This window comes from Corvus cornix, chromosome 4 (genome assembly GCF_000738735.6).
Source record: "Corvus cornix cornix isolate S_Up_H32 chromosome 4, ASM73873v5, whole genome shotgun sequence".
In the NCBI taxonomy this organism is placed as follows: domain Eukaryota; kingdom Metazoa; phylum Chordata; class Aves; order Passeriformes; family Corvidae; genus Corvus; species Corvus cornix.
The window spans coordinates 72,043,393-72,056,254 of NC_046334.1; the positions used below are offsets into that span (position 1 = coordinate 72,043,393).

The 12,862-nt window shown below is 53.5% G+C and overlaps 1 protein-coding gene across 1 annotated transcript in view; it reads right to left on the bottom strand.

Moving 5' to 3' along the window:
* Positions 1 to 12,862, bottom strand: part of EXOC6B (exocyst complex component 6B) — a 234,381-nt gene that overhangs the window by 98,927 nt on the left and 122,592 nt on the right. Inside the window, exon 8 of the mRNA XM_039551599.1 lies at positions 12,545 to 12,613. Within this exon, the coding sequence (XP_039407533.1) occupies positions 12,545 to 12,613 (69 nt within the window). The remainder of the gene's footprint in view (positions 1 to 12,544; positions 12,614 to 12,862) is intronic.

The window sequence follows — 12,862 nt, forward strand, 5'->3', positions numbered from 1 at the left end:
CCCCTGCAGGTGGCCGTGCCCCGTGCCAGGCCGGCCCAGGAGGGGCCAGGGCCCACCCTGCCCGTGCACAACCCCGGCACCGGCCACCGGCCACTGCCCCCTGTGCCAGCAGCACCCTCGGCTTCTCCTGGCCACAGCAGCTCCCCGGCCGCCGGCCACCGCCCGCAGGTCCCCAATGCCCAGGACACCGGCGGGGAGCCGGGCACTGCCACGGCCACGCAGGCCCGGGCAGGGGAGCCTGGGGACAGCACGGAGCCGCCCCCGCGCACCGTCAGGGTGGCCCGGCCGACCGAGGCCAGGCTGAGGCAGCTGGGGAGGATCTCCAGCTACGAGAGGATTCTGGAGTGGCTGGACGGCGCCTTCCCAAGCACAGCCGAAGCCGTGGTGGAGCTGGAGGAAGAGCTGGATGGATAGTGGGAGTCCCAGGAATAATTACAGAATAATTAGGGTGGAAAAGACCTCTGAGATCATCGAGTCCAACCGGTGACCAAACCCCACCGTGTCCACTCAACCACAGCCCCGTCCAGCCGCTCCTTGGACACCTCCACAGCTCTGAGGGACCTTCTCGACGTGGACAGGCACCAAAGAGGGAAGCTGAGAAGGCAGAGCCAGACCCTGCTCAGGACAAACTGAAATACAGAATTCCCACAGAAATTCACAGGAAAACCCCTTTTCCCTGGGAGGAGGATCCACCACCGGGACAGGCTGCCCAGAGAAGCTGTGGAGCTCCATCCCAATGGGACGTGGACCTGAGAAGCTCCTGCGGCTCCCTGGGGAGCTGGACACGGTGATCTCCAGAGGTTCCCTCCAACCTTTGTCTGTGGTGCTGTGAGGATGGGGACAGCAGCACCTTCCCCGTGGAGCAACAGCTTCGGGATGTGCTCCAGGGATCACAGAACCATGGAATGGCCTGGGTTGGAAGGAACCTTGAAGCCCACCCAGTCCCACCCCCTGCCACGTGCAGGGACACCTTCCATTACCCAAAGTTTCTCCAAGCCCTCGTCCAACCTGGCTCTGAGCACTTCCAGGGTCTAGGAACAAGGAGAGGAGGAACCTTCCTACCCAACACCTGTGGAAAACACGTCCTGGAGCATCCCAGTAAAGAGTTTTTACACAGATCCACCCTTGTCCTCTGGTTAACACCTGAAACCATGACAAGATGCAACAGGAGCAGCTTTTCAGCCTCTGGTTTTCCCAACAAGTTTGTATCCTGAAGGATTCCATGGGGTTTCAATCCCACACCACAGCCACGGCCGGGGCAAGACAGAGTCAGGGATGTGAAGGGAAGAAACCTTCAAACCCCTGCTCCTCAAACAGCCCCTGTGGGCTGCTCAGAGGCTGTGAGGAGATGATTAAGCCCCCACAAAAAGGTGAAACCTGAAGATCAGAAGTCCCCCAGACCTCCAGCTCCCACCTTCAAACCATAAAAGAGACGCTTTTCTCCCCAGCCAACCCCCTCATTCCAAAGGATCCACGGAAAACCCTCTCCGAGGGCAACACTGCCCTTCCAGCACACCCCAGCTTTTGGGTGCAGCCATTTCAGAGCTTTCCCATCCCCTTCCATAAAACACGACCCCCAAACCCCTTTTTTCCTTGTGGGGGCTGCTGCTGTTCCCGCTGCTCCAGGAGCATTTGTTCATCGTACAGCACCAGCCTGGCTCCCACGTTTTCCTGAACAAAGGACTGAAACAGGGGGAATATGCGTCAGAAGCCCGTCCTGGACGTTGCTCACCCTTTTCCTGCACAAATATTTGTAAACACGTGGAGGATTCATGTCCAGCCGGCTCGGGACCCTTCATAAAACCAGGGATTTATTGCAAACAGGATGGGAATCATTTCCCAGCTCCCAGCGCTTATAGGGCTTTAGGATGAGAGACATAAAGAGCAGGAAAACAGCGCCTGCAGCTGGGCTCTGAGCTCTGCTGGAGAGGGACGAAACAGGGTGGGGGGGGGTGAATTCACAGCTCCAGAGCCCCCCACAAACACCCTCCCAAAAAATAAAATAAAGTTTTGGAGTTTCTGGGCCGCACAGGAGAATTGCCCAGGGTTGATTTATGGACAGAAGTTCAGGGATAGGCTGAGCTCAGCTGAGCTGAGCCCAAGGACCTTCCAGAAGGGCTGAGCCTGGAGCAAAGGAGGCTCAGGGGGGACCTTGTGGCTCTGCACAAGTCCCTGACAGGAGGGGGCAGCCGGGGGGGTCGGGCTCTGCTGGCAGGGAACAGGGACAGGAGGAGAGGGAACGGCCTCAGGCTGGGCCAGGGCAGGCTCAGGGTGGACAGCAGGGAAAACTCCTCATGGAAAGGGTTTTCCAGCCCCAGCAGGGGTGGAGTGCCCATCCCTGCAGGGATTTCGAACCCCCGTGGATGTGGCACTGGGGACACGGGGCAGCGGTGGCCCCGGCAGAGCTGGACTGGGTGACCTCAGAGGGCTTTTCCACCCTCAGTGATTCCATGATTTTATGATCCGAAAGCCTCTCCTTGCAATCTCAGAGTTCCTCTCTCACCCATCCTCTGCTCGCACCCAGAGGGACAGAATCCTCCCGACCTTCCTGCCATCCTTATCCTACTCCTTTCGTTTTTCCATGATTCCCACAGCTGCAGCCAATGCCAGCAAGGGCAAGACCTCAAATTTTAGGGATAATCAGGAAAAACCAGAACTGCTCACCAGGGCTGGATTTGGGTCTTTGAATGTCCCCATGGAGTGGCACAGAGATTTTTATTCATTTTTAGGAGCCAAAATAAGGCCTAAATGGGGAATATCAGCGTCAGCCCAGTGGGACTGGGACAGCTGGGGAAGGAGGGGAAGGAGAAGGCTGAGGAAGGTCATCCAATCCAGGATTCCAAGATTCCAGGATCCCCTTGGAAACACACAGAGAAAGAGAGGAAAGGGACAAAACGCAGAAGGAGGAATTAAAATTAATTAATTAAAAAAAATTCCACAGAGGGTGGTCAAATGTTGGAGCAGGGGCACAGAGGGGCTGGGCAGCCTCCAGCCTTGGAGATCCCCAAAATTTACATGGAAAAGGCTGGGAAATTCCTGATTTCACTTCAAATTCAGCAACTTTAGAGGAGACTCGGACCAAGTTTTCCATGAGCTGTTCCAGTCTGAATTAGGTGTCCCTGCCGCTGGCACAGGGTTAGGATTAGATGGGATTAAAGGTTCTTTCCAACCCAAACCATTCCACGGTCCGAATCCATAACCAGAGGATGAGAAAAGAGTGGGAATTCACGATTTCCCTCTGTGTTAAACCGAGTTTTACCTTAGAACACGAATGTTCTCCAGGGAAATTCCTTCCAGATCGCTTCACTTCCGCTCCTATCACTTGTTGTTTTTGAGATATCTCCCTTCTGGACACCACCACAAAGCCCTCTGGGGCAGCTGAGGCGTTTTCCAAACATTCCTGGGACCCTCCTGAGCCCCAAAGCCCGGAAACAGCAAATCTTGGGAAGAGCCTTCCCACGCCTGCACAATGCAAGGAGCGGGGCTGGAATTTGGGGTGGCTCAGCTGGACCCGTGTCCTGCACCACACCAGGCGAACATTCCCAACAAAACCCCGATGGCTTCGGGGATCCCTGCAGCCAGCAGCTCCAGAGTGGTTCAAATTCCTTAAAAAAAGATGTTGGAGACGAGGGGGGAAAGGTGAATGTTGCAGTGAAGGCTGAAAAAAGGAGCTGAGGAACTCCAGGACTTTCAGCCTCGTTTCAGCCCCTGAGCTGAGTCCTCCTGGGACAGAATTCCAGGAGTGTGGAGGAGAAGGGGAGCGGGGAGAAGCAGGACGGACTGAAGCAGGAGTGATGCCGATGATCTGATGGCACAGCAGGATTTGTGGATCCTGGGAAAGCAGAGGGTGTCCCTGACCTCAGCCAGGATTTAAAGTGCTTTTCCACAATACTCCCAGGCCTAAACGCGGAGTCCCTGTGTGGGTGAGGGACCGCTGGATAAATAAATAAATAATTAGTGGGGTGGTCAATTCCAGAGGGTCGGGATCAAGGAGTTGCACCCCAAAGGGAGCTGCTGACAAGTGGGGAGCACAGCAGGGCCTGTCCTGGGACATGTGCGGCTTCACTCCTGTGGCAGTGACCCGGAGGAGCCACAGAGCAACTCCAGGAGCTCCTCAGTGACTCCAAACTGGGGGAAAAGTCACAGAATCATGGAATCCTTAAGGGTGGAAAAGTCCTCGGAGATCACCAACCATCCCCAGCACTGCCCAGGCCACCACTGCCCCGTGTCCCCAAGGGACACATCCACAGGGCTCCGAAATCCCTCCAGGGATGGGGAATCCACCCCTGCCCTGGGCACTTCCAAGGCCTGACCACCCTTTCCATGGAGAAATTCCTGCTGCTGTCCACCCTGAGCCTGCCCTGGCCCAGCCTGAGGCCGTTCCCTCTCCTCCTGTCCCTGTTCCTGCCAGCAGAGCCCGACCCCCCCGGCTGCCCCCTCCTGTCAGGGACTTGTGCAGAGCCACAAGGTCCCCCCTGAGCCTCCTTTGCTCCAGCCTGAGCCCCTTCCCAGCTCCCTCAGGAATTCTCCAGCCCCTTCCCAGCCCCGTTCCCCTCCCTGGACAGCTCCAGCCCCTCAGGGTCTCTCCAGAGCTGCCCCCAGCACTGGAGGTGCCCCAGCAGTGCCAGCACAGGGGACAAGGGCAGGGCAGGACAAGTTCCCTGAGAGGTTCTGGAGTCTTGGAGGTTTTCAACACAAGATGGGATAAAGCCCTGAACAGCCTGGGCTGATCTCAGAGGAATGGTTTGGGTGGGAAGGGGTCTGAGAGCCCATCCAGTGCCATCCCATGAGCAGGGACACCTCCCACCGTCCCAGGTGGATCCAAGCCCCAGTGTCCAGCCTGGCCTTGGACATTCCCAGGGATCCAGGGGCAGCCCCAGCTGCTCTGGCAATTCCAGCCCAGCCCCTCCCCACCCTCCCAGCCAGCAATTCCTTCCCCATATCCCATCTGTCCCTCACTCCAGCAGGTCAGACGAGAACCCCGCTGAGTTCCCTCCACAGGGAATGATCCCATGAACCACTCAACAGATCCCATGAATTCCCCCACTCAGGGCAAACCGAGTTGGCCACAAAGACTGGGATGGGATTGAGGGAACGGGGATGAAGCCAGCCCTAGATCCAAACTCCCAGGATGTTTCCCATGGCTGTGCCCAGCCCTGGGAAAGCTCTGCTGCTCTCCCTCCCCTCAGCTGACGAGGAGTCTGCATCCGGGCTATTGTAGGAAAACCTCTCTGGGTCAGGTTGGTTTGTTTTTTTTTTTCCCTCCCCTTTCCATGTCTGTTTTGCAAGTGGAATATTTCCAGCCCCACCGGCCGCCTGTGATCATATCAGGCCAGCCCCGAACGAACACTGATTTCTCTGCTGCCGCTTTGATCGCAGCCAAGTGCTTTTCTCTCCCGGGTAAGGAGGTCACGGGGTTAAAAGAGCAAAGTGACAATTCCCAAAGTTCAATCCGCTGCCACCAGGGCCAGACGCGCTCGCCAGGCTCCATTAGCACGTAGGACAGGGTGGTTATCACAGGTCACTGACACCGGCCCCGCTCTAATGGCTTTTCCTGTGGCCTTATCAATGCCGTGCACAAAGTGGCTCCCCCCAGCCTTCCCCTATGATCTCAGAGCTCTGTTTACAGCTATCTCCCTGCACCAGGCACCAGGGGGGCAGCCAAGTCAGCAGCCGCTGAGAAATGCCAGGACACGGCCACGGGACAGGCTGCAAAGTGCCTGAGATGGACAAGGAGTTACTCGGGAAGGGAATTTTTTCCACTGTGCGGCCCCCTCCTTCTCCACCCCCCCTCCCAAAAAAAATAAAAATAATTTTTAAAAAAGAAGTTTTCGAGTTCCCAAGGAAAACTTGACAAGCCCCAGCTCTGAAACAGAAGGGAACCACAGATTTTCCATGGTGGGGTTTGAGTTGCAGCGTGGAATAAAAGGAACAAGTGGTGCCACAAAGAGGAAAAAAAAGGATTTGGTTTCGTCTGCAAGGCAGGGCTGGGTGGCTCTCGTTATTGGAGCTGTGGTTCCTCAAGAGCCTCTCTCGTGCCCTGAAAGAAGAGCTTCGGTTCTTGCCCCGTTTGCAAAGCATGAATGTTTCTGGTGGGGATGCTGAGCCCCTCAGAGGGTGGGGAGCGAGCGGCAGCTGAGCCCCCCCGCCCCATCCCCATCCCAAAAAGGCAGGAGAAGGAGGATTCGGGCAGGCAGCACCAGCAGCAGCACGCTGGGAGAGGAATTAAAACGTGAGGAACGATTTCAGTGCAGGGCTGGGAGGAGAACCAGGATCCACGGGATCCCCCAGTTCCAAGGGAATCTGCTCCACGCTGCCATCCAAGGCGGGCATTCCAGGGGCTCACCTTGAGCCCAGGGACCCCCGGGCAGCTCCCGCAGCAAAACGTTGCAATTCCAGCAATAATTCCAAAAGAAAAGCATGTTTCTCCTCCTGAGGCTGTGCTGGCTCCACACTAAGAGATACAGAACTTGTCCTTCCCTAAAATTCCCAAGGAGAGCTGCTCCGAGTGGATACAGACTACCCACGCTGACGAGATATTCCCACGTGGATTGTTTTCAGTAAAATAGGGGGGTTATTGTTAACTGTACCTTTTTTTTTTTTTAACCTTTTTAATGCATTTTGTGCATCAAAGCAGCTCGAGGGTTGGGGGAGAAGCAGCACAGATAAAAACGTCAGTGGTAAGATAGGACAAATTTATAGTAAATCCCTGTCAGCTCCCATTTATCTAAATTATCCAGCTCTGGATTCTCCAGAAATCCTTCACCAGCTCCAGTTTTAAGCCTGTTTTTACCTCAGAATCTACTCCCTTTTTCTTTCTGGGTTGTTGCCTTTTTTTTTTTTGGACACTTGTTCTTTCCCCTAAAATGACCCCTTTGTAGCTGGGATCAAAGAGCTGGGAGTGTCAATCCCAGTGTCTTCAGGAACATGTGAAGAACCTCAAAGTAATTGGGAAGCAATTAGCACAAAGCTAAAAAATCCCACCCCGCCGAGGCAGAGCCTAAATGAGCACTAACAGGCACCAGCCCGGGCTCAGGGAGGCGTTTAAGGGACTTAAATCACCCTCAGCTGCCTCGGAGACAACTTTTTGGGAGCACCTTCAGTGCAGCCCACTCTGCCTTGAGTTTTTTTGGCTTTTTTTTTTTTTTTCATTCCTTTCTGCTTTGGGTTCACTCTTTGCTTTCTGCCTCGCTGCAGCTTACGGGAAACAAGAAACACAAAACTGCTTTTCATTCTCTGTTATGTAAAGTCGAGCCATTCCACGTCTTGGCCTGGAAACCCAAGGCACCCACCAGCTGCTCAGATGCTCCTGCAGATAAACCAGCTGGCCCGGGCCTCACCTTCCCTAATTTATTCTGGATATCGATCAAAGCAGCCCCAGCATTACACAGACTTTGGTCAGAGGCAACATAAAAGATAAACCCATCAATGGCGAAATCGCTGCACTGCAGCGTTCTGGGTTTGTTCTTTAGATCATAATATTGGCATTTTCCACAGCTCCTCTCCCCTGGGATGGGATGGAGCTGATCCCACCAGCCCAGAGCCCCAGCAGGCTACAGGTGAATGTCCTGAGATAGCACTGGGCTGCTGAGCTCAGCCTGGGCTGGGCTTAGGGCTCAAGCTCAGCTCAAACCAGGCCAGGCTTCAGCCAGCTGACCCTGAAATCCCCAGGGCCCGGATTTGCTGCCGGTTCCCCCTCTTAAACCTTTCACTGGTTTGGGATGGAGGCACCCTGAAGAAGTTGGGATGTTTTGTTTGACATCTGCAGAGATCCAAACCCTCCCCATGCCCATCTCTCCCTCAGGACAGCATCAGGCAGCCCCTTCCTCACCAGGAAAGGAACGGGGATGAAGAATCCCCTCAAACATCCCAGGAGATCCTCAAATGGCACATCCCTGCTGAACAGAACCTGGGCTGGGCTTGGGGCTCAGGCTCAGCTCAAACCGGGCCAGGCCTTGGCCAACTGACCCTGAAATCTCCAAGGCCTGGATTTGCTCCCCCTCCTTAAATCGTTCCCAGATTCCCAGACTGGTTTGGGACAGAGGGACCTTAAAGATGATCCCATTCCACCCCAACCTTCCCCTGCCCCAGGCTGCTCCAAGCCCCGTCCAACCCAGCCTGGGACACTTCCACCCGAATCCAACGCTCCTGGCACCCAAAGCCCACCATACCCATGTCTCCAGCTCCTCCCTTTTCCATTTTCCTAGGAAAAGGACAGCCCACTTCTGTCTGATATTGTGAGGATCCCCACTGAGGTGGTTCAGTGGCTCCAACCTGAAGCCAAACCTGGAATTTACCAAACCTCATTCCCTGCAATTCCAAGGGGATTTGCTGCAGGCAGAACCCATGGACAAGGTAAGGACTTGTTAATTCAGGGACATAAACCCAAATCATGGAATGACCTGAGGCGAGCAGGAGTTGCACACACGGATAACCCCAATGAAACAACACAACCCCCACTCCTGGGATGTTCTGTCCCAGATCTGCAGAGATCCAAAGCCTCCCCATGCCCGTCTCTCCCTCAGGACAGCGTCAGGCAGCCCCTTCCTCACCAGGAAAGGAACGGGGATGAATAATCCCCTCAAACATCCCAGGAGAGGCTGAAACCTGATGAGCACAACCTGGGCTGGGCTTGGGGCTCAGGCTCAGCTCAAACTGGACCAGGCCTTGACCAACTGACCCTGAAATCTCCAAGGCCTGGATTTACTCCCCCTCCTTAAATCGTTCACAGATTCCCAGACTGGTTTGGGATGGAGGCACCCTGAAGAAGTTGGGATGTTTTGTTTGACATCTGCAGAGATCCAAACCCTCCACACGCCCGTCTCTCCCTCAGGACAGCGTCAGGCAGCCCCTTCCTCACCAGGAAAGGAACGGGGATGAAGAATCCCCTCAAACATCCCAGGAGAGGCTGAAACGGCACAAGGCTGAAGGGCTTAGGGCTCAGGCTCAGCTCAAACCAGGCCAGGCCTGAGCCAGCTGACCCTGAAATTCCCGGTTTTGGATTTGCTGCCTGCTCAGACCTTTCACAGAATCCCAGACTGGTTTGGGATGGAGGCACCCTGAAAAGTCAGGGTGTTTTTCCCGTATCTGCAGAGATCCAAAGCCTCCCCACGCCCGTCTCTCCCTCAGGACAGCGTCAGGCAGCCCTTTCCTCACCAGGAAAGGAATGGGGATGAATAATCCTCTCAAACATCCCAGGAGAGGCTGTCCTGCCCCGGAGCCGCCACCATGCCAAGGTCCAGCTCTCAATTAACCCCCGCCTGACCTTCCTTCACTTTCTTTCCCCCTGCTCTGCCCTTCCTGCCAAAGTTCAGCGTTTCCTGGAAAAGTCTCCGTGCCTGTTGGATGTTGTCCTTCGCCTTGGTTGCCGAGGGAAGGATTTGCAGGATTTACAGGTGCCTGGCCCCCTCTGGAAGCCCATGACCGCGGGCTGACCCGCCGGTACAATATGTGAACTCCTGCCCTGCTGATAAGGCTGCCAGATAGGAGCAGGAGTTTGCAAATAATCCTTTGGGAATTTATAAGCAGCGCAGCCATAAAACCGAGGTGACTGGAAGGTCGATTTCACTAAAAATAATAAATATCTCAATGTTTATTCAACATGGGCCTTTTTAACTGCAGGCCAAGCTCTGAGATAACGCTATTGTAAATGACAAATATGAGGAGTTTTGGGGAACTATTACATTATGATCCTTCCGTCTGACACGGCCGGGGCCGTTCCCTCGATGCTTTGCAGGATCTCTGACATTGTTCAAGGCGAGCTGGGCCTCGAAAGCCAGGTCAGGATTCAGTCCCAGGTCAAGAAAAGGGCAATTTGCTGCTAAGGAGGTTTTTTCTCCCGCTCCTGGCTCCCTAAAACACCTTCCTTAAGCTCTGCTCGGGATTTCGGCTCATTACAAGTTCTCAATCCCATTTTTAGGGCTTTGGGAGGGAACAGGAGGAATGGGAGCACTGACCGGGCCCAGCTCAGGATGGGGACAGAGGACGCTGAGCTGCTAGCACAGAACCCCTGCACTGGTTCAGCCTCTCCATGGAATCCCTGAGGTTGGAAAAATCCCCTGGGATTGAATCCAAGCATCCCCAGCTCTGCCAGGGCCACCGCTGCCCCATGTCCCCATGTGCCACATCCCACATGGCTTTGAAATCCCTGCAGGGATGGGGACTCCCCCCCTGCTGGAAAACCCTTTCCATGGAGGAATTTTCCCTAATATCCAACCTAAACCTCCTCTGGCCATCCCATCCCATCCCATCCCTCATCCCCGGCTGCACCCTCCCATCAGGGCGTTGTAGGGACACCACCACCCACCCGCTCCCCTGCACCATTCCCACCTCCAGAAGGAGACAATCCCATCCCAACCCATCCCACGGATCTGGCCATGGATCTGCTGCTTCCCCTGACACATTTCAGAGGATCAATCCCTACTTCAGATTAAAAAGTGAAGCAACAAGACAACAAAAAAATTCCAATGCACAAACAAACATCTTTCTGTTATGACCAGCAAAGCAATTCCACGTCTTGGCCTTGAAATCCAAGGAATCCAACCATTTGGAATGTCCAGAACTGCTCCAGCCACCAGCAGAAGCTGCTGACCCTCCTCAGAACACCTTTATGGGCAATCACACCATCAAATCCATACCAAATCCATACCAAATCCATATCAAATCCATATCAAATCCATACCAAATCCACATCCTCGTGTCAAACCGAGGCACAGGCGCCCCTCCGATAGGATTCCCAATCCTGTTCCCATGATCCATATTCCTCCCTGAAGTTTCCCCAAATAAAGTGGCACTTTCAGGCACCCCCCCCCCCAGCCTTTCAGCCCCTCATAATTCCCAATTAACAAACTCCTGCTCTGGCTCCCAGCTCCGCCTCGGAGCGGGAGGGTTTCCTCCAAGACAAACACAGCCACACATTTTGGGGAGGGGAATTTCTCGTTCCAAGAAAATCTCACGGCAACGTGGCCAAATGACCTAATTATGAACAGATGAGGGGCACAAAAAGATGTTTTATAGGAACAGGGTTTCTGACAGTTCTTTTCCTTCAGCAAACTCGTGTGGACTGCTGGAGACGCCGGGAATTGGAAAACAATTCCCTCTCAGGGCTGGGAAGGGAGGAAAGCTGGGAACAGAGAGCTCCTTTCATCTCCTGCCTGGGCTTTGGGTTGCCCGACCGCAGGGCAGAGCCCCACAACGGCTCCCGGGCTCCAAAGGCCCTGGAAAAGGGATGCAGGTTCCTTGGAATGGCACAGGCAAGGCCTGGAAGCTGCTGGAAGCATCCCTGAAATCCAGAGCTGGAGCATGAGCTCCAAATGTCCCTAAAAAGGGATGAGACTCCACAGGTTCCATCGATCAGGAGATTCAAGGCTTGGATGCATCCCTGAAATCCAGAGCTGGAGGCTGAGCTCCAAAGGCCCTGGAAAAGGAATGAGACTCCACAGGTTCCTTGGAATGGCAGATTCAAGGCCTGGAAGCTGCTGGAAGCATCCCCGAAATCCAGAGCTGGAGCATGAGCTCCAAATGTCCCTAAAAAGGGATGAGACTCCACAGGTTCCAGGAGGATCAGGAGATTCAAGGCTCGGATGCTGCTGGAAACACCCCCAAAATGAAAAGTTGGAGGATGAACTCCAAAGGTTCCTTATCAGCCTCCCTTGTAAACGAATAATGAAAATAATTAATTAATTTCAAACAATTCATTAATTAAAACTCAGTGCCTGATGTACTCTGAATTGCCAGGAGCCAGCCTACGGAAACAGGAGCTCTCTGGGACAGCTCCAAGGAACCATTTTCAGTCAAAAAATGAACTCCCGGCACAATCTGAGGGAATTTTTCCCTCAGGAATCTTGGAGGGATCCCATTCGGGGATGGCAGCAAAGCTGCTCCCGTCAGGCAGCCTTTGGAGGGCAGTGAAAGTCTCCACAGTGCAGCAAATAATTCCTTCCCGAGCAATTCCTCCCTGAAACTCTTCAATTTCCACAGAATAACGGAATTATTGCATCCAAAGAGGATTTCTTGGAGGAAACAGCACCAAAATCCAACCAATTCTACCCAAACCCCCCCAGTTTCCACCGAATAACGAAATTCCTGAGTCCAAAGAAACATTCTTGGGGAAAATGGTATCAGAATTCAGCCAATTCCTGCCCCAAACTCTCCCATTTCCATGGAATAACGAAATTACTGCATCCAAAGAGGAATTACTGGAGGAAACGGCACCAAAATCCAACCAATTCTACCCAAACCTCCTCCCTTTCCACGGAATCATGGAATTCCTGCGTCCAAAGAGGATTTCTTGGAGGAAAATTCAACAACGAAGAAATACAAATATATGAAAAATTCAGGATTTGGGACAGCTGGAGAAAATTCCCTTTGCATTTCTGGGCCCTGCATGACGAAACCCCACGGATTTCACCCAAATCCATCCCACCCTGGCTTTTTTTCTCCCTCAGGGATGCACATTCCAGGTGAGCATGGATAAATGATGGAGGAGCAGAGCCACGGAATTCCCCAAAGCAGGAAAATCCCGGAAAAGCCTGGATTTACTCACCAGGACTGAGTAGATGTGGAGGCATCGATAGACCGGGGAGAAATCCACCAAATCCTGGGCTCCAGGCACCTAAAACAGGGAGAAAATCCATAAAAAACGTGGCAAACTCACCAAAATTCCATGGATAAGTAAGGAAAACTGCAAAAAATTTAATTATAGGGAAGCAGGGCTCTAAAATATCCCATGGAGACAAGTGAAATCCTAAAAAAAATCACATTTAATTAAGTTTGTCACTCCAAAAAATCACATTTAGGGGTGTGTAACTCACAAAAATTCCATGGATAAATAAGGATAACTGTGAAAAATTTAAATATGGGT